We start from the raw sequence: 22,741 nt of genomic DNA on the forward strand, positions 1-22,741 counted from the left end.
TGCTGTTCCTGATTTACATAAATAATCTAGGCGATAATCTGAGCAGCCCCCTTAGATTGTTTGCAGATGACACTGTAATTTACTGTCTAGTAAAATCATCAGACGATCAATTCCAATTACAAAATGATCTAGAGAGAATTTCTATATGGGGCGAAAAGTGGCAATTGGCACTAAACAAAGAAATGTGCAAGGTCATTCAGATGGGTACTAAAAGAAATCCAATAAATTTTGGACATATGATAAATCGCACAAATCTAAGAGCTGTCAATTAGACTAAATACCTAGGAATTACAATTATGAGCATCTTAAATTGGAAAGACCACATAGATAATATTGTGGGGAAGGCGAAACAAAGACTGCGCTTTGTTGGCAGAACACTTAAAAGATGCGCCAAACCCACTAAAGAGACAGCCTACATTACATTTGTCCATCCTTTGCTGGAATATTGCTGCACGTTGTGGGATCCTTACCAGGTAGGATCGACGCAGGACATCGAAAAAGTGCAAGAAGGGCAGCTTGTTTTGTGTTATCGCACAATAGGGGTGAGAGTGTCACTGATATGATGTGCGAATTGGGGTGGCATTCACTGAAACGAAGGCGATTTTCTTTGCAGCGAGATCTATTTACGAAATTTCAATCACCAACTTTCTCTCCCGGATGCAAAAATATTTTGTTGACACCCAGCTATGTAGGGAGAAATGATCATATTAATAAAATAAGAGAAATCAAAGCTTGAACAGAAAAATTTAGGTGTTCCTTCTTCCCATGTCCCATTCGAGAGTGGAATGGTAGAGAAGTAGTATGAAAATGGTTCGATGAACCCTCTGTCAGGCACCTAAGTGTCAATTGCAGAGTAACCATGTAGATGTAGATTTAGAGCTTGGTACAATGTACATGTCTTCTCCAACTCCTTTCACCAAGTCTCATATTTTGTAGGCTCCTGTCATGTTAATATTCATGACATGGCATAGACTCAAAACATTCTATATGTATGACAGAGTCAAATCACCGTGACATTCGGCCCTGTTCTTCAACTGCTCTTTCACTAAATGGACTTGCTGCTGATTATCACCCAATACTTTCTTCAATTTGGCTTGTAATTTGTCCCAGCTATTGACTTTCACTTCATTGTTCTCTAGCCACTACTAGGCCATACCATCCAAGTAAAAGTACATAGTGGTGTCCTGATCGGCATTTCTGGAAAACACCAATGGATGCCCGATTTGTGCTGTTTTGGAATCCATTGGTCTTCTAAATATGCAGACCATGGACCAACGTATTGCTTGTATTCCGGTTCTCATCCATGTAGGTGATGGCTTTTACATTGCCTAATTGGAGTTATTTATTTATTTACACGTCAAGTTCCACAGGACCAAATTGAGGAGCAAATCTCCAAGGTCATGGAACGTGTCAGTACATGAAATTACAACATAAAAGTAATAACAGATAAAAATAAAATGTTTATGAACCCGAGAAAAGTCAAGCTTTAAGTTTAAGTAAATACAATCAACAATACAACAAGAATCAGCTTAATATTTCAAGGAACTGCTCAACAGAATAGAAGGAGTAACCCATGATGACGCTCTTCAGTTTTGATTTGAAAGCGCGTGGATCACTGCTAAGATTATTGAAAATGGATGCAGCAATATACTGCACACCTTTCTGCACAAAAGTTAAAGAAGTCCAATACATAATGATGCAGATGTTTTGAAGTACCTAGCATCTTCACCAAACAATGTTACATCATAAACAGACTCTAGTCCAAATCCAGAAACAAGGTCATCAATAAAGTATAACACTTAGTACTGAAAGCACATATATTACGAACACCAACATTATGTGAGAACAGAACTCCTGGACAAAGAATATTGCTCATACAATGTAGGCTTTCACGGCCAGTGTTGTCTTCAGTGAAACTTCCGGGCTGAGAGGCCGTGGTTGATGTATAAAATTTCCACCCAACGTTTCGTCTCCATCTGCGGGAGACATCATCTGAGGTTATCCGGCTATTGCCACTGAGGCTGCAGGTACCCTTGTATTTATAGAGCGCATAGAGGGCACCACCATTCGACACGTGATGCCGATGGTATGCCTATCTTTGGAAGGCGGCGTCATTCTCGATTAAGAGTAATCGATTGTCATTCTGGTGGCGCAATGTCGACATCCATATTTTGTTCAACTTTAAAACTTCCTCTTTTCTATTAAAATTATTATGGTGTTTGTGAATCTCTATTGCTTCTCTATACATGCGCACAATGGGATGCTAGTGCTAAAACACTTGTCTCATTAAATTTAATTTTGTAGTTCCCATCTCAAAAACATGCTCAGCTATGGCCGATTTTTCGATGTGTCCCAAGCGACAGTTTCTTTTATGTTCGGCTAAGCGGGTGTTTACACTTCTTTTCGTTACTCCAATATATACTTGTCCACAACTGCATGGAATTTTGTATACCCCAGGTGTTGCTAGGGAGCATCGGGCATCTTTTGCACTTCTTAAATATTCCTTAATTTTCTTAGTGGGTCGGAAGATTGCTTCGATCCCAATACCTGGCCAGAACTTTCCCGATACGGTCCGTGACTTTATTAACGAACGGTAGGAAAACTTTTCCAGTAGGTGACTGTTGTTGCTCTTGACTTCTTTTCTTCTTTGATGGAGGGCTCAATCAATTTCCTTGCTGGTATATCCATTTTTTATGAAGGCTGACCATAAGTGGTTTAATTCATCTTGCAACTAAGCCGGCTCACTTGCTGCAACCATACATTTGCAGAATGGACAGTTACATTAAAAGCTCGGCTAATTTTATTGAAAAACTGAGGGAGATTAACGTCAACCCAAGTGATATTCTTGTGAGCTTCGATGTAGTGTCATTGTTTACCATGGTGCCTGTAAACGAAGCTATTTCATATATAGCAGATATTTTTCCAACTGACATAGTGGCTTTATTTAAACACTACCTGATGACAACTTATTTCCAGTACAACAACGAGTTTTACGAACAGATCAACGGGCTGGTGATGGGAAGCCGTCTCTGCCCCGCTGTTGCCAATTTATTTATGGAGATATTCGAACAGCGAGCAATGCAGACTGCCAGTAAAAAGCCAGCTAAGAAGAACAAGAGCTGGATGTCTTCTTGGTGCATCTGAACAGTATTAACCTGAAGGTACAGTTTACAATGGAGAAAGAGAGCAACAGTCAACTCAACTTCCTGGATGTGTTGGTAATCAAACGGGTGGATGGGACACTGGGCCACAAGGTAAATAGAAAGAACAGTCACATGGATCAATACCTCTATAAGGAATCAATCCATTATCTTAGGCAAAAATGAAGTGTCAGGAAAACCTTGGTGGACAGAGCCAACAAAATCTGCGCGCCGGCTTACTTGCAAGATGAATTAAATCACTTACGGTCAGCCTTGATGAAAAATGGATATACCAGCAAGGAAATTGATCGAGCCCTCCATCAAAGAAGAAAAGAAGTCAAGAGCAACAATGGTCACCTACTGGAAAAGTTTTCCTACCGTTCATTAATGAAGTCACGGACCGTATCGAGGAAGTTATGGCCAGGTATGGGATTGAAACAATCTTCAGACCCACCAAGAAGATTAAGGAATATTTACGAACTGCAAAAGACGCCGACACCCCCTAGCAACACCTGGGCTATACAAAATTCCATGCAGTTGTGGACAAGTATATATTGGAGCAATGAAAAGAAGTGTAAACACCCGCGTAGATGAACATAAAAGAAACTGTCGCTTGGGACACATCGAAAAATTGGCCGTAGCTGAGCATGTTTTTGAGATAGGAACTACAAAATTAAATTTAATGAGACAAGTATTTTCGCAAGAGCATCCCATTGTACGCATGTATAGAGAAGCAACAGAGATTCACAAACACCATAATAATTTTAATAGAAAAGAGGAAGTTTTAAATTTGAACAAAATATGGATGTCGACATTGCGCCACCAGAATGACAATCGATTACTCTTAATCGAGAATGATGCCGCCTTCCAAAGATAGGCATACCATCGGCATCACGTGTCGAATGGTGGTGCCCTCTATGCGCTCTATAAATACAAGGGTACCTGCAGCCTCAGTGGCAATAGCCGGACAACCTCAGAAGATGTCTCCCGCAGATGGAGACGAAACGTTGGGTGGAAATTTTATACATCAACCACGGCCTCTCAGCCCGGAAGTTTCAACTGAAGAAAAGAATATTGCTATTTATACCAACATTGAATATTCCAGAATATACAAAAATTGGAGACTGAGACTTTCCATGAATGATTCACAGTAAATAACAAATAACTGCTGAGGTTTAGGTCTCAACTGGTGACAAACAACAAATCAGCCGGTGATGCCAACCACTAAGCCTTGCAGTATGCAGCACAGTTTGTGGCAATATCAATGAGACTGGATGCAAACTTTTTTTCCGGGATTTAAAATACGAGAGGCTTTGTGATATTCAGTTCCTGGTCTGTATGTTCTGCGAGTAAGTCAGCACACTTTGGGGACCGGTAAGTGTTGCCATTCTCACAATCAGGTGTAATACACATGATAGATTTTGTTATGTGGCCAACCACAGTTTCCAGGAATCAGGTCGCATGGTGTCTAAAATTTGCTGTCGAGGACGGGAAATATGGGTTCGCACTGCTGAGTTAATGCATGATTTTTGACCTTGTGTGTAAGCAAATCGTCCTTAAAAACAGCCATGTATGTGCCGATGTGTACTTGTCAGGTAGGCCTGGATGTATGTTACTTTCTAAGTCTATCCCTTACCTCTCCAGGTGTTTGCATATTCTTCATGGTGCAGGTTTATGATTGGAGCCAAACGTTACTGGATACCACCAAAATGTAGCCTATTTTAGCAAAACTTAGACAATGTCAAAGCAAGTACTATTACAAAATCCACATTATTCATTAAGGGATTTCTAGTGATTATTTTCCAGATTAACACACATTTCAGTTTCTCTCACTGCATTATATATGCTGCTTACTGCCATTTCATTCATGATACAAAGTCTTTAAAAGTCACAGTACGAAAGTTGGTGAAAATATGTTTACCACAGGCCATCTTATTAGTATGTAAAAATGTTCTTTGTATCACACAGTAAACTTTCTAGGCACATGGCCGATGTACTCTTGGTCATAGCTACCACTCTTCAATTTATACACTGCTAAACTTCACACATATTACTATTTTCCAAACTTCATAGTTCTCCTGCATATGCTGTGGGACTAGCACTCCAGAAAGAAAGGAAACAACAGGGAAATGGCTTAGCCATAGCCTTGGAGATTGCTTCTAGAATAAATTGTCATGCTGCAGTATTCCATTCCAGCAGTGTTAGTCCCACCAGGTATGAGATTTGTACGGGAAGTGGAGAAGTATGTAAAGGAGATAGGCATTTGCAGAGAGCAGGTTATAGTTAGTGCTGAATACAGCCAGTACATCATTTTTCAACAGAAGGCATGGGCTCTGGGTTCTGAGTCCTGGTCTGGCACACCTACTTAATCTCCCAGCAACTTTTTATATTTCACGTTACTTTTGTTAATTGATGTTCATCTACATTCCACTGGATTTTATACAACTTACTAACAACATAGTTAATGTATTTGCCTGTGCTTTCTGACGCTTAATTGTTCTCAGCATGTACTTTCTTTTTAAGATCTGTTCCTGTTGCACAAAATCCACATTTCTTTCTGCTAACTTTACACTGAAAAGCAAGAGCAATTTTAATCCTGATGAGAACATGACAGTTGATGAAAGTTTATGTCATTTTAGAAGAAAAATTAGATTTAGAGTATAGACCAAGAACAAGGCAAACTGTTATGGTATAAAGTTTTTTGTTCTTCCTGATTCTGCAACAAGCTATTTGAACTATGAAGTGTATATTGGTGCAGGGGAAAAGGATAATATTGCAGATTCAGTAGCCCTTAGTCCTTCATTTGTACAGTTATGTACTTGATGATCATACCTTGCAAATGGACTGGTTTCAGACTAGTGTAAGGTTATTTGGAAGATTATTTGATGAGTACACATGTGTTGTTGGCACAGTAATGAGGAATAGAAGAGGTCTGCCAAAGGAATTCCAACCAAAGAAACTAAGGAGGTCAAATGGCAAATAAGAAAAAATTACATACTGGAACTTATTGGAAATACATTAGCAATGTGGGTGTCCTGTCTACATAATACAGTATGACTAGTATAGTCACCAACACAAAATCCAAAAGTGGAATGCTAGAAGCACTGAAGCCTGATCTATTTGATTAGGGCAAAAATGAAACTGGTGATGATTATGGAGATCAGTTGGTGACCAACCATATTCAATGATGAACAATGAAATAGTGGAAGAAAGTATTTTTGTGTGTTTATGATGAATGTGGACAATTTCTATATTCTCTACAAGAAACTTAGGCCTGTGTCTCACAAATGAACCAAACTCTTTACATCTACGGTGAACCTGGGAAAACAAATTCTCAAGGAAGTAGGCGGAAATTTATTGAAAACGAAAAGCAGAGGTCTACAACAAAAAGGCTAACTGCAAGACACTTCCTTGCTCATGTTCCATCAACAAAAAGCAAGAATTACGCTTAAAGACACTGCAATATTTGTTATGAGAAAGGTGCACACAGTACTGCCAAATGAGTAATAAGAGATACCACATGATGGTGTGTAAAAATGTAAAGTAGGATTGCGTCTACTTAACTGTTTCAAACAATATCATATAAAGACAAATTTTGCTTGGTGAAAAGTTACATAAATTCAGTAAATTACTTGTGTACATTTATTTTGTAATACATTTTTATGCACTGCATTTACCAACTTCTTTTTTTTTGCTCTCTCAGAATCATGTAATTTTCAGAAAGTAATTATTCCACAAATATGAGGAGAATTTCAAAACACCTTGAATAATTGTGAAGGTAAAGGACGACAGTATACATTTCAATAACAAAAGTTTCGCTTCTCTCTTTCATCTTATAAGAAGGAGCCATACAAAGAAGTTGAAAAAATGTACGACTTCTGGGAGATTGTTGAAGTCACTGTGGTTTGAATGGAAAGTGTTAGTAAATTCGGTTAACACCTAGGTGTCTGCTGTGTCACTGCCTTATAAGCTAATACATTTACTCTTGTTTTTGGTTTGTATATAATACATTCATGTTCCTGTTTCACATTTTTTTTAAAAAATTATCTCCTCTCTTAGATCTGATGATGGGTGAAAGTTAAAACCATTTATCTGTGATACTAATATACACCGTGGCCAATATTTAGAGTTTTACAATTTATTGAGGTATGAAGATCACTTGTCTCCTTCAAAGGCCAAAGTGACAATTTCATGGCTACTTTTCCTCTGACTTGCAAATTACAAGCCCTCTCCCCTAAATTCATTAGTATGCAGTATCGTACTACCCCTGCCTGCATATGAGTGAACTGTCTCTTATTGTCACATTCTTATCCTGCTCCAGTTTTGTTACCAACTCTTCCTTAATCTTGCATCCAGATGTTGATTTAGAAAATCCACCTTCTTGTTTATTTACTTATCTGTTGCTCTACATCACATCACTTGTACAAGGTGAATGATTGCTGTCTCTCATACCAGAATTACCCATCATCACTTGGGTGATTCCAATATCATTATCACTTGGGTGATTTCAATATCACTATTTGAAGTTATTCATGCAAGAACAGCACTCCAAGACAGTACTTTTGGCAGTTACAGTACTTTTGGGCCGTTGCATCATCAAGTAAGACAATCTCCTAATGATAAAGTCTGCCATTTTGTTTCAGTTACAGTCAAATTACCCTTTTACTGCTTGCTTTGTCAGCTTTAATGTACATTGTAATAGTGAGAAGAATTAAGTTAGTGAAGCGGTACTGACAGCCAAGTTCTGTTACAGGTTTCATTATTCAGGATCCCATTATCCTGCTGGAACAAAGCACCAGAAACACACTAAAAGAAGAGAGTATATTCAGCTGCTACAGCTTCAAAGAAGGTCTTTATTGGAGTATTCATTGCTCGCAGCAAGCAATGTTCTCGATTTTACCCAGATTGTTACTATGACAGTAGGATGAAGCTCTATACAAGTGCCAGACAAAGTATTCAAATCAGTATCATCAAGTAATGTACATATAACTACGTCAAATTAAATTTATGCATCTCTGAAAATAAGGCAAACTTTCAAATTTGCACCTAAGTGTGCCAGCCATATGTACTAACTATTAAGATTCGAAACCATCACTTGCTGTTTCGACTGACAAAAAAGCTTCAATGATTAGCTGTTGTGATAACACTTTCACAAACACACCATTCGTGACAGACCACCTGTCGCCAAATCTATTCTCCCATGACATAACATTTCATTAAGGTTTCCAATTCATTACTTCCAGAAATGTTCCTGCACTGAAGTGACAATATAGTGGAGAAATTTGTACCACAGCAAGGGCAACAATTAGTTGCTCAAGTTTGTACATACTTTGCATGTCATATTTGCAGTTGACATAACGTGATCGTTTTAAGAAAATTTACAGCTTGTCCGTGAAAGCATAATACTTGTTTAACAGCTTCCTGTTTATACACTTTGTGCATATATAACAAAAGCACTGAATAGTGAAAGCATGCACATACGTCAAAGTACCCTGCCATGTACTCTTGTAAGTTTCACTTAACTCTGATCAGTTTCTTAGGGTGAGTCATTTCCTGAAACAAATTTACTACACGGAAAGTTGTGTCCTTAATTTTACTTCAGGTTTATTTACTGGCACAATCACCTTTAACAAGGACCATATGGGTGATGAAAACTGACAAGTATGTTATTAAATAACTAATGAAGTTTGAAGCCTAATTAACACACAATGTAAGCAATTCCCTAAAGCAGAGAGAGTGACAACCATTTATTGTTTTGGGGGGTTTGTACACAGGCGCGCGCACGCACGCGCGCGCGCGCCCGCACACACACACACACACACACACACACACACACACACACACACACACACACACCGAAATGCTCTGGCGACAGTTGTATTACATCAAAACAAGAAATGTAGTTCATGTAAACATATGTTTGAAAATCTTTTGTTTTTGAGTTATTATTGAAAGTTTGCAATTTAAGCGATTGGAGCTCATCAACACAGACTCATAATATATACCTCAAATGTCCTCTGCTTGCTTCTATACATGCATACACTTGTTGAATCATGGACTGTCACTCCCTTTCATGTACTCCGTCGCAGTTTTGCAGACTTTCACAACGCGTCGATGAAGAGTTGCTGCTTAGACCAACTGTTTAAGGTGCACCCAGAGATAATAATCCACAGGACTGAGGAACATGCAGGCCACAGAACTGGTCCTCCTCTACCTATCCACCTGTCATGGTAGATACTAGCCACTGCATCTCTAACACAAACTGAAAGGTGCTGGAGCTCTTATCGTGCATAGCCCACGTTTCTTCTTATGTGTAGGGGTACATCTTCTAGTAGGTCTTGTTGTTGGTTGTGGAAATTTGTCATTCTATCTCCGTGATGATTAGCATTCAGATGGCTGCACATGAAAATCAAATCAGTCTGCTCATGAAATGAATATCCTGCCATTTTTGAATGGAGCACTTTCCATTAACTCACAACCTGTAGTATGTGTACACAATGGACTCGTTGAAGACAGATGAAAGACAAATATAAACAAATCTCTGTGGCAACATTATGCCATCTAGGTCACAGAGTCCAATGGGCGCATAGATAAATTAACTAGTTGGGTTGTATCTGGAAAGCTGCTGGGCATCAAGTTTCATTAACAAGTCAAAAATGAAGGATTTTCTGTCATATTTATTATGAACTTTTTCCTTGCTTTGGTGTAAGGAAGGAACCTGGCCCCAAAGTTTGTGAAAGTATTTTTGGATCACTGTGTGTGTGTGTGTGTGTGTGTGTGTGTGTGTGTGTGTGTGTGTGTGTACGTGCGCGCTATTTCTGTTTTTTCCTTGTGTAGCTTAAGTCAGCCCAAACAAATGAGTTCACTATGTCTTTCATTTGATGCCCACTGTTGATGGAAAGCATCATTTTGTTTCCCCGTTACAAACAAAGTGATTTTTAAAGCAGAATTTTATGTGCCCATTTTTATAGAGTGGTCTCTGATTAGTCTAGTGAGATATTTGTTTTATCGATATGTATTAACAGGAACAGTAAAAATCTAAGACTAACCAGTACACCAGCAGCAACAGCACTGTTCTAGCCTGTGCCAACAGCTACCGCCCAGCATGCGGCACTTTAATCGTGGCTGGATTGTTGTCTGTTCTTCATTTTTTACTGTTCCTGTTAATATTTATCAATAAACCATAAACTAATCTGATACTGCTCTATCAAATGAGGATACTAAATTCCGATGTAAAAATTGTTTTGTTTGTGATGAAAAACAAACTGACACTTTCTGCTGACACTAGGCATCCCATGAAAGACGGGACAAACAATAATTATTTGGGCTGACTTCAAATACACAATGCAAAAATGAAATTGGAAATAGCTGCTGAAACACCAGAGAAAGTGCACCTGATGACTTTTAGGAGAGTGAGAAAGTGTGTGTGTGTGTGTGTGTGTGTGTGTGTGTGTGTGTGTGGGCACGCGTGCACTTCAATCACACTGGACTGAGTGTCAAGGGAGGGAAAAGCAATCAGGGGGTGGGGACCCACAAAGGAAAACAACACAGCAACAAATAAATCTGCTTTAAAAGAAATCACAGTAACAAATCAGGTATTAATGTTCATTTGTGAATGGACTATGAAATGTGACAGTAATGAGTCATCACCAATTTCATAGATGTAATTAGAAGAATCATTTATTACTTTATTGTGTTTACAACAAAAGCTTTTAAAAGTGTGAAAAAAGATTAGGTTATTCATGCCAGGCAGAAACACCAACAAACACAGGAAAAAAACAAAAACAATAACTATCCTACCTGTAAGACAATATAAGGAAGAATAGGGAAATGTCAAGGCAGCTAAGATATTTATCAGTTAAAGCTCTGATGGATCTTGATCAAAGTAAGAAGAGTTCATCTGAAATCCATAACAGGTCTGAGAAAACAACCACAGCATTATTAATGCAGTAACTGGTAGGAATGGACTAATTTTTACTTTGATTCTAAACCAGCTACAGTTTTATATGCTGGAAAGGGACTGCATAGTGCAATTTGTCTCTGTTCTGATGGCAGCAACACAAATAAATAAGCAAACAGGGAACAGAACTAGCTTAAAATGAATGCAAACATCAAGTAACTACCTTTGATTCCAGTATTTCTCACACAATAACTCAGTAAACTGAAATAATTTACCAACTGCTAACTCAAGATTAAACTATTAATTTGTAGCTGAAGTGTCTAACCTACATAAAATACTATGCTATAAAGTGTCACTTCTTAAAATATGTGTTTCTTACAGTTATAAATAACCAAATCTATTAATACAAATGGCCTATGCTAAAGTAAAACAGAACATTACAAACTTAAATCGAATATACCCTAAATAATCAAGTTTTAACTTACTCTTTTCGGCTTTCTTATATTGGCTGTAAATTTTCCTCAACAGACCAAAAACTTTGTCCTTAGTAAAGAAAATGACAAAAATGGTTTTTAAAATGGTACCCAACTGCACAATTTTATCTAAAATAACCTTATTTTCAGAAATTTAACATAAGACACATACATTTCACTCTGCATTTTTCGAAAAATAGATGAATTCCATTATCTAAAACTAGCATATAGAGCTGGTACAGCTGACCACAGTATTTATAATACTGTTGTTATGTAGGCTTAAAAGCTCTGTAACACCCAAATTTTCCCAAGGAAAATTAGATAAGAATGAACAAGAATGATTTTCTAATTAATGCATTAAACTGATTCAATATGCATTTCCAATATCTACCAGAGTTCCTCTCTCTAAAGAAGATTGACCGAGATTTACTAAATGAAGTAGTACATAACATTCAGAATTCTTGTGAGCGATGCAACTCCTAACCACAGCTTTACAAGACAGCACATTACTAGAAACTTAGAGCTAATTACCCCTTAACATTTAAGTTTTTATAATTATTGTCTATTCCTATATTTAGTTAAGAAATGTGCTCCACTATTACAGTACAACTGACTATAGTGAAGTTGTGTATATAACCGTTCAATTTTTTTCCAGTCTATTCTACCAACAACTCTCTCACAAAAACTCAAAGAAAAGACACAACTTATTATTCAGTTTTTAGCTGCCGAGGAAAACAATGAAATAATGAGTCATTCTCTTGTGAAGATCAAGCGAATATTATTATATTCCAGTCAAAGGGCAAAATGTGCAACTTTTCTTCAATTTCCAAGTGTAAGTAAATTTTAGACACACCATTTACTTTTATTATTGCATAAAAAACATAAAAATTGAAATTTGCTTCCGTGAAAAATTTTAATAAATTAATCTAAAAACATCCAAAAAAACCCTACAACGAAATACAGCTTTTATAAGAAAAGAAATTGATGAACGGCTTATGTGAGGTATCACACTGTTTTAAGAATGGTTCACTTAAATGACACATGACTATCAAATTAGTCTTTGGAGAATACTAAATTAGGTCTTAACATCCTCACAATGACAAGGTTATTAGGGGCTAAGTGCAAGCTGTCACACGATAAGTATGAGGAAGGCAATCCAGTTCTTTCCTTTTCAAATGAACAATCCTGGCATTTGCCTTAACTGACTTTGGGAAATACTGGAAAACATTAAAATGGATGTTTGGATGGTGATTTTTCAACCCTACTCTTGTATGAGTCAAATGCCTGAACCACTTTCCTACCTCAAAGCTGATTTTGGAGAACTCATAAGTTTATTTCTGTAAATAAACAGAAGGCATTCGGCTGGTCTAAATAACACAAAAATTCCATTCACATAAATCATTATGAATTCCATAAGTAGATGGATGGGCTATTGTGTTTCTCCAGACAGACAAATCAGCAGATCAAATACTGTGTGACATGCCACAACAATCAGAAACAGGATTTTCTTCACACAGAACTTGAGATGGAGATGGTGAGAAGTGTAGGCTAGAGTAGTGAACTGATGTCAGTTACAGTCTTTTAATTTGGAAATATTCATATATTTCCCCAAATCTTTCAGCATACAACCACAATAAAATCCCGGAGTATGATACATAGATGTACAACTTCTTAAATAACTTTTGTCCAATATGCCTACAAAAGTAATGACAGATGGTTTAATTGGACTGTCAGAATAATGATGATGAAACACGTACAGTACATGACAGTACAACAGCCGTAAGAACTCTCATTTTATTTCCACATCTATCTTTGTCAGTTACCAAATTTGTAACGCATGTTACACAATGCTGCTTTCAAAAATTTGGCCAAAACGGACAGTTATTTGTGCGGAAGAGGTGGAACATTGCCAGAGCTTTTCCAGTGTGACAGATAACATTTATGAAAGCACTTGTTCACATCAATGTCAAAAACGGGAAAATGCAATGAATGCCTGAACAGACTTACAATGATGCACACAAACAAATACTTTGTCTGTGTTTGAAATAAAATAGCTACTCTAAGGATAGACATGGAAAACCACAAAAAAACTCACCTTTGCGCCTGGTGTAGGGACTGGTACAGCCAGATGTACTTTTTTACGACAAAGTGATTCCAAAACATCAATACCTTTAAAAGAAGGAACACAGAAATAAGTAAGCTTTGCAGCAAATCCCTTCAAAAATATATTAAGTTAACAGTTTTTACTTAACAAAGCCATCACTTTTTGCGAACAAAACCTATTGCACCTACTTCCCAATTATTCATAAAACTTTTACATTGGTAGTGCCCTTGGGTTTGCTGCAGATCCTAAAATCAACACGATGAGATATTTTGATGTTCCACCTGTCCGCCACCTTCAGCAGAGATGTTGCTGCTGCTGAGTCCCAGAGAAAACTACTGCGAAGGCCGGCAACCATAGTCTGATAACACATGCGTTGCCCACTACAGATGCTGTGCTCAATACCGGGCTTTTGGTGTTGCCCTTAGAATGTTGTATTTTGATGTGGGATAGTATAGAGTTCATTGTCCTGACAAGAGGAAAACCCTTGCCTCAATTAATCAAGTTGTCTGCCAACCTAATTTCAATGCCTCTTTATAAACACTGTCCCAAAAACCAGACATACTGGCACCTATCACGGTTTCAGTCATATGTCATCCCCTGCCCTTGGTTACACAATGTTCCACAAGTGTTGATTTTTAGGGTGTAGTAGTCTCATGTGGCAATGATGTTCCACGCCGCTGTCCAAAACTGTGCGAGCTGACAGGCTGATGTAATCCTACCCACACCGACAATTTTATAAATGCCAGGATTTGTAACTCCCAAACTGTCCTCGACAGAGCCTAGTAGTTACCTGAACTTGACAGGTGCACAGAACCCACTCTTCATGTCAAATTTCTTGAAATTCTTTCAGTCTTAAAGGATATGCTCCCAGGATAACGAATAAAGACCAAGGATCTATACTCCTTTTCGTGCAACTCCAGATATGATCCACACTCTGTAGGGAGACAAATTGCTTTGCATAGTAACCATCTTCCTTAAAACAGATGCCAAGAGCATAAGTCCATATGTCAGATAATTGGCATCAGAAATAACATACTGACTTCATACAAAAGTTGTAAGTACACCACTGTTTTGGTAGTGTGGGTGGCAAGTCCTTACATGCAGACATTGATCAGTTATGTATTGGTTTTCAGTGAACACCGGCGTTTTTTGTAAACCATCAATGGAAGCTTCATCATTTTCAACCTCCACAGAAAATTTAATGCTGGGATGAAGACAGGTGAAGTGGCCCAAAAATCTGCTGAGAGCATTATGTCCACATTGCCAGACAAAGGAGTTGTATTCAAGGACTCTACCAGAGGGACTCATGTAAGTAGAGATACTATCATTGAAACTCACAAACAAATCCATAGGACCCAGCCTCAAATATTTCAACCATCAAATAAAATTCAACAAGTTGGAGATACAGTGTGCAGCAAATGGGCGGTAAATACTTCATCAGGCTGTAAGTGGACACAATCAAATTACTAACTATAGGGCATAAGGATACTCCTTAGTTGTGTGTCTTTGGCAGATCAAACAACCACAGTGGAACGGAAGTACCAAGACACAGTTTCTTGTACAAATATTTCAACAAAGTGCTTCTTTTCAAAAGTGACAAGAGTCTTGCATTTAATGCAAGCTGCTTCATTTAGTAATGAATCCCTTTTAAATACATAATAATCCCTTCTTCTGGTAAAACTGTTACTACTTCACCATTTTTCAGGGAACAATTATCTGTTCTCCTCAGAAGAGATGTTATCCTGAACACACTGTGTGGGACACTTCTTGCCTAATTTCTCCTCCTCGATCCTGAGGGGTGCTGTGTAATGCTTGTTCTGTAGAACACACAATTTTGTAACCAGAAATCTCCTTGGAGTGGAAGCAAAATTTAATACTGTCACTGTAGAACCATCCAACTTGTAACTTCGGAAGAATGTATCCCTTTCTGATGCCGTAGAACAAGAAAGCAGCCATTCAAATTTAGGAGGGCTGTCTGGTAACCTCAATTGTAAGTGCTCGGTCCATCTTTGATCACATGAAACAATCAACCCACTCCCAAACGTCTCTTGGTAACTGCAAAGAACAATCCAAATGTCTGTAAAATATATCTTTGGAAATAATATCCATTTGTCTATGGGTGATACAAATGGGTTCCCTTACAGTGATTGCTGGCACACTTCTTAATCCTAATAGCCCTCCTGCAATCAATAAAATGGACAAATCTGGCAAAATTAGTAATGATATCTCCCTCAAGCAATCTCAGTGAGAAGATGAGTGTACTCAACAGCTTTCCGTTTCGTCCTGAATTATTTTGGATAAACTCTAGAGGAAGTTCTTGCTGGGATGCCAGTAACTAATTTTCCAAGATGTGTCCATTTTATTATTGGCAGGAGGGTTTAAAGATTAAGGTTGATTATGGAACTGTAGATTCAAACTGAAGAAACTGCAAAAAGGTGGGAATTTAAGGAGATGGGATCTGGATAAACTGACAGGACCAGAGGCTGTGGAGTGTTTCAGGGAGAACATTAGGAAACGATTGACAGGATTGGGGGAAAGAAATACAGCAGAAGAAGAAGAAGAAGAAGAAGAAGAAGAAGAATGGGTAGCTTTGAGGGATGAAATAGTGAAGGCAGCAGAGGATCAAGTAGGTAAAAAGACGAGGGCTGGTAAAAAGACGAGGGCTGGTAAAAAGACGAGGGCTGGTAAAAAGACGAGGGCTGGTAAAAAGACGAGGGCTGGTAAAAAGACGAGGGCTGGTAAAAAGACGAGGGCTGGTAAAAAGACGAGGGCTGGTAAAAAGACGAGGGCTGGTAAAAAGACGAGGGCTGGTAAAAAGACGAGGGCTGGTAAAAAGACGAGGGCTGGTAAAAAGACGAGGGCTGGTAAAAAGACGAGGGCTGGTAAAAAGACGAGGGCTGGTAAAAAGACGAGGGCTGGTAAAAAGACGAGGGCTGGTAAAAAGACGAGGGCTGGTAGAAATCCTTGGGTAATAGAAGGTATATTGAATTTAATTGATGAAAGGAGAAAATATAAAAATGCAGTAAATGAAGCAGGCAAAAAGGAATACAAACGTCTAAAAAATGAGATCGACAGGAAGTACAAAATGGCTAAGCAGGGATGGCTAGAAGACAAATGTAAGGATGCAGAGACATATCTCACTAGGGGTAAGACAGATACTGTCGCCTATAAGAAAATTAGTGCGACCTTTGGAGAAAAGAGAACCACTTGTATGAATATCAAGAGCTCAGATGGAAACCCAGTTCTAAGCAAAGAAGAGAAAGCAGAAAGGTGGAAGGTCTGCACAAGGGTGATGTACTTGAGCATAATATTATGGAAATGGAAGAGGATGTAGATGAAGATGAAATGGGAGATATGATACTGCGTGAAGAGTTTGACAGAATACTGAAAGACCTAAACTGAAACAAGGCCCCAGGAGTAGACAATATTCCATTAGAACTACTGATAGCCTTGGGAGAGCCAGCCCTGACAACTCTACCATCTGGCAAGCAAGATGTGTGAGACAGGCAAAATACCCTCAGACTTCAAGAAGAATATTAGAATTCCAATCCCAAAGCAGGTGTTGACAGATGTGAAAATTACCGAATTATCAGTTCAATAATCCACGGCTGCAAAATAATAACGCGAATTCTTTACAACCGAATGGAAAAACTGGTAGAAGCCGACCTCAGGGAAGATCAGTTTGGATTCCACAGAAAGTTGGAACACGTGAGGCAATAACGACCCTACGACTTATCTTAGAAAATAGATTTAGGAAAGGCAAACCTACATTTCTAGCATTTGTAGACTTAGAGAAAGCTTTTGACAATGTTGACTGGAATACTCTCTTTCAAATTCTGAATGTGGTAGTGGTAAAATACAGGGAGCAAAAGGCTATTTACTATTTGTACAGAAACCGGATGGCAGTTATAAGAGTTTAGGGGTATGAAAGGGAAGCAGTGGTTGGGAAGGGAGTGAGACAGGGTTGTAGCCTATCCCCAATGCTATTTAATCTGTATATTGAGCAAGCAGTAAAGGAAACAAAAGAAAAATTCGGAGTAGGAATTAAAATCCATGGAGAAGAAATAAAAACTTTGAGGTTTGCCGATGACATTGTGATACTGTCAGAGACAGCAAAGGACCTGGAAGAGCAGCTGAACAGAATGGACAGTGTCTTGAAAGGAGGATATAAGATGAACATCAACAAAAGCAAAATGAGGATAATGGAATGTAGTTGAATTAACTCGGGTGATGCTGAGGGAATTAGATTAGAAAATGAGACAAACTAGTAAATGAGTTTTGCTATTTGGGGAGCAAAATAACTAATGAGGGTCGAAGTAGAGAGGATATAAAATGTAGACTGGCAATGGCAAGGAAAGCGTTTCTGAATAAGACAAATCTGTTAACATCGAGTACAGATTTAAGTGCCAGGAAGTCTTTTCTGAAAGTATTTGTATGGAGGGTAGCCATGTATGGAAGTGAAACATGGACGATAAATAGTTTAGACAAGAAGAGAATAGAAGTTTTCGAAATGTTGTGCTACAGAAGAAGGCGGAAGATTAGATGGGTAGATCATGTAACTAATGAGGAGGTATTGAATAGAATTGGGGAGAAGAGAAATTTGTGGCACAACTTGACTAGAAGATGGGATCGGTTGGTAGGACAAGTTCTGAGGCATACAGGGATCACAAATTTAGTATTGGAGGGCAGTGTGGAGGGTAAAAATCATAGAGGGAGACCAAGAGATGAATACACTCAGCAGATTCAAAGGGTGTAGGTTGCGGTAGGTACTGGGAGACGAAGAAGCTTGCAAAGGATAGAGTAGCATGGAGAGCTGCATCAAACCAGTCTCTGGACTGAAGACCACAACAATGACATAGAACACATTGATTTTACCTCCAGACAGTTGGATATTATTTCCAAAGATTTATTTTACTTACATTTGGACCTATCCTCCCAACTGTCAGAAGATGTTTGGGAGTGAGCAAGTGTTCTATGTGGGCACTATTGGTTTGATCATGTAGGCATATGATTAGCAGACAGCCCTCAGAGTTTGCTTGGCTTCTACAGTGTCAGAAGCAGATGCATGTCAACACACATTTAAGTAACGAGTTGGATGGACCCACAGTGGCAGTGTTAAATTTTGCTCCCCCTCCAAGTAGACTCCTGGTTAAGGAATTTATCTGCTCTGAAGAACAACTATTACACAGAATCCCTGAGGATCTAGCAGAAGAAATTAGGCAAGAAGTGTCCTGCACATTACATCAGGGTCGGTCATGTAGGATAACAGCTCTTCTGGAGAAACAGCAGCTATTTGTTCCCTTAGGAATAGTGATGATGTAGGTTTACCAGCTAACAAGTGGAATATAACAGTTGTTTTGACAAGGAATCATTATGTAGTAAAAATGAATTCATTTCTAAATTAACCAGCTTACAGAAGATTAAGTACTGACGACACTGAAAGGATTAAAAACAACACTCAATTTTTGAAACTAGCTTGTTGTCAGAAGATTTGTGCAAGAAATTTCATCTTGGTGTTGCTGTTACACCAAGGTTGTACAGTCTGCCAAAGATACAATACGCAGGAGTACCCACACGCCCTGTAGCTAGCAACTTGGGTGTGACTATTTACAATCTGATTAAGTACTGAACATCTATTCTTTGCCCGTTCATTGACATACTCTCTCTCCTTTCGGTGGATTTTATTAGATGGTTGAAACATCTGAGGCTGGTCCTCAGGATTTACCTGTCCAGTTTACTTGTCCACCTGATCAATATCTGATGTAGAGTTGTCACCCAACATATCAATGCAGTGTTGTCCTTAGGACTTTGGTATGAAGAGCAGGTGCTATTTCCAGCACTGATGTCTAACACAGGAACCTGCAAGCTTGGCAACTGTGTTTAAGAAAAATGGTTACCTTGAAAAGCAGATTCATCTGGCTATGGTCCGCGGCTCGTGGTCTTGCGGTAGCGTTCTCGCTTCCCGCGCACGGGGTCCTGGGTTCGATTCCCGGTGGGGTCAGGGATTTTCTCTGCCGCAAGATGACCGAGTGTTGTCTCTCTTTCATCATCATTTCATCTTCATTCACTCGTAAGTTGCCGTAGTGGCGTTAAAGAACTTGTGGAGCGTTGGCCGAACCGCCCCTGCGAGGGGTCTCCTGGCCACCAATGCCATACGCTCATTACTATTATTATTATTACTATTATTATTATTATTATTATTATTATTATTATAACGATTGTTCCCCTTTAGGAGAGCGATTGAACTTGAATTCATAATTTCATCTTCGGATGTTTTTCTTTTTTGCTTCCCAAAACCTCCTCATCCTCTCAGAATGCTCCTCCTTCCGTTCCTCTGTCCATTTTTTACCAGGCTGATGCGATGTTCTTTCCCCAAACTTCACACTTGTGATTTTATGCCGGCACTCGGTGCGATCTTCGAGATTTTTTATGTTGATCTGCTGTAGATCCCTCTGGACTTCTTTCAGCCATTCCGTGCCACATTTACTCCTTGTTATAATATTGAATAATTTCTTTGCTGTTCTGGAGTCTTCCATCCTGTCGATGTGTGTATAAAATTTGCCTCAGCACTTTCCGATTTCATCTGTTACTATGTTGATCTTTCTATAGAGCTCGTTTTGTGGTCTCTTGATCCAAATGCCATTTTTGTTGATTGGATCGTAAATCTTCCAGAGAATTTTTCTTTCCTGCTTTTCTATTTCCTTAATTTTAGAATGACCATCAATCACCACTGTTTCAGCTGCATAGATTGCTTCTGGAAGAATCACTGTTGTATAGTGCCTTAATTTTGCGTCTGTCGAAATGCACTTCTTGTTGTAATGCGTCCATGTTAGCTTGTAGGCTTTCTGGAGCTTGGTGATTCTTTGTTCATTGGCAATTCGGTTTAATCCTGAGGACTGTATAGTTTCACAGAGGTATTTAAAATGGCAGACTTGTGCAATTTTACCATATTTTGTTATTAAAGGGGATTTATTTTCCGGCTGCCTTTCCATATATTGGGTTTTTTCATAAGATATCTGTAGTCTGGTTTTTTTTGAAATTTCATGTAGTTTTTCCACTGCGTGAATCGCTTCTGCTCTGTTATTGGTGATAATTGCAATATCGTCAGCGAAAGCAAGGCACTTGACTTTAATTCGGTTCTCTTTCTTGACACCAATTTGGATACCCTTTACGTGAGGTTCCCATTCCCTGATTATCTTTTCTAGAACAATATTGAAAAGGACTGGGGATAGTCCGTCCCCCTGTCGGACTCCAGATTTTATTTCGAAGGGTTCTGATACTTCGTCCACGAATTTCACTTTGGCCGTTGTTCCTGTAAGTGTCTGTTCTGTGATTTTTCGTGTCTTTCGGTCGATCCCAAATTCTTCCATGATTTTAAACAGGGTTCCACGGTCCACTGAATCATATGCTTTCCTGAAGTCGATGAATGTAACTACTGTGTTTCTGCATTTCCTCATTTGTAATATTGTCTTTAAGCACCAGATCTGTTCCGCACATGACCGTCCTTTTCTGAATCCGGCCTGGTATTCACCAATTAGTGTATCTGCTTGGGATTCTATCCTGTTTAAAAGCGCTTTGGAAAGGATTTTGTAAGCGACTGGGAGCAGGGAAATTCCTCTGTAATTGTTCATGTCTGTCTTGTCGCCCTTTTTGTGTAGCGGGTGAATTAGAGCGCATTTCCAGTCCTCTGGTATCTGCTCCGTTATCCATATGTCTGATATTATACGGTGTAATTTCTGCATAAGTATAGGATCGTTTAGTTTCCAGAACTCGGCAATGATCCCATCTTCTCCTGGTGCTTTGTTATTTTTCAACTGCTTGACTATCTCCATAATTTCTTCAAGATCCGGGGCATGTGAGTCTGGGTGTGTGAATACTGGAGAAGAGAAGACAAGTTTTTCTTGGGGTGGTTCGCAGTTGAGGAGGGAACTGAAATATTGGGCTAAGATTTTGCAGTTATTTTTCGTGTTGGTTTCCAAAGAGCTATCGGGTTTCTTGAAGCACAAGCTAGGCGCTTGGTATCCCTGTAAGTTTTCTCTGAAAGTCTTATAAAAATTTCTTGTATTATTTTAGATGAAATCCTGCTGGATTTCAGAGTGTCTGTTGTTGTCATATCCCCGTTTTTCTTTTCTAATTATTTTTGTGACTGCTAAATTTTTTCCATGCAGTTATTCGGCTGTCAACTGCCTCATCACAGGTTGCATTCCACCAGCGATGTTTCCTGTTGCGAGGGGGTTGTCCTAATTTGAGGGCTTCCTGAATTTTCTCTGTTAGTTTCTTCCAGTCTGTTGATTTTTCCTGATTAATTTGCATGCTGATTTTTTTCTTTGTTCAGTTGCAGATATTCTGGATCTGGTTTGGTACTTTTGGGTGGGCTTTTTAGCATTCTGTTGGGTTGGAATTTTGTTTTTATTTGGAGATGATGATGATCTGATTCAAAGAGACCTTAGCGGGTTCTGATGTTTTGAATTTCTTTTATGTTTTCTTTGGAAATTGCGACATGGTCTATTTGGTATTCACCCTGTCTAAGACTGGGTGATCTCCATGTGGTTAATTTATGTGCAGGTTTTTGAAACTGGGTACTCATTATTTTAAGTCCAAAGTTTCTGCAGAAGTCGATTAGTTTTTCACCATTCTTGTTGGTACGTTTGTGTTTGGTGTGGGGTCCAGTGGTATCTCTGAATTTTTTTTCCTTCCCTAATTGTGCATTAAAATCGCCTACTGAGATTTTCACATGGTGCTTAGGTACTTTATTTGTTGTTTCTTCTAGTGTTTCCCAGAAATTGTCCACTGTTTCAGGGTAGATTCTATTGTGGTGATTTGTGGGGGCGTGCACATTGATCAGTGTGTATACTTTATTAGCTGATTTTACTGATAACAGGGAGACTCTTTCATTGGGAGACGTGAAGTTAATAACTGAGTCATTATTATTATTATCTGGCTATGCAGTTTGGACCACCCCTTGAGGTTCATGAATAGAAGCATAGACTTGTTGTCTTTATTCCTTAGTCTGAGAGCATATCTTTTAAGACTAAAAGAACCTAATAGTGTGATCTGCTCACATGCCATGATTACAGCATTACTCTGCTCTGTCAAGGACAATTTGCAAAGTATAAAACTCTAT

The 22,741-nt window shown here is 38.7% G+C and overlaps 1 protein-coding gene across 5 annotated transcripts in view; it reads right to left on the bottom strand.

Moving 5' to 3' along the window:
- The window catches only part of LOC124777532 (tubulin monoglutamylase TTLL4-like), a 228,551-nt gene that overhangs the window by 41,226 nt on the left and 164,584 nt on the right, over positions 1-22,741 (bottom strand). For 3 of the 5 annotated variants that reach the window (XM_047252981.1, XM_047252983.1, XM_047252982.1), the window contains exon 16: positions 13,609-13,682. In XM_047252981.1, the coding sequence (XP_047108937.1) occupies positions 13,609-13,682 (74 nt within the window). Of the gene's footprint in view, positions 1-10,940; positions 11,041-11,525; positions 11,584-13,608; positions 13,683-22,741 lie in introns of all 5 variants that reach the window. The other 2 variants (XR_007015746.1, XM_047252984.1) reach the window with 2 other exon arrangements.

Source organism: Schistocerca piceifrons, chromosome 2, assembly GCF_021461385.2.
Source record: "Schistocerca piceifrons isolate TAMUIC-IGC-003096 chromosome 2, iqSchPice1.1, whole genome shotgun sequence".
Lineage (NCBI taxonomy): Eukaryota > Metazoa > Arthropoda > Insecta > Orthoptera > Acrididae > Schistocerca > Schistocerca piceifrons.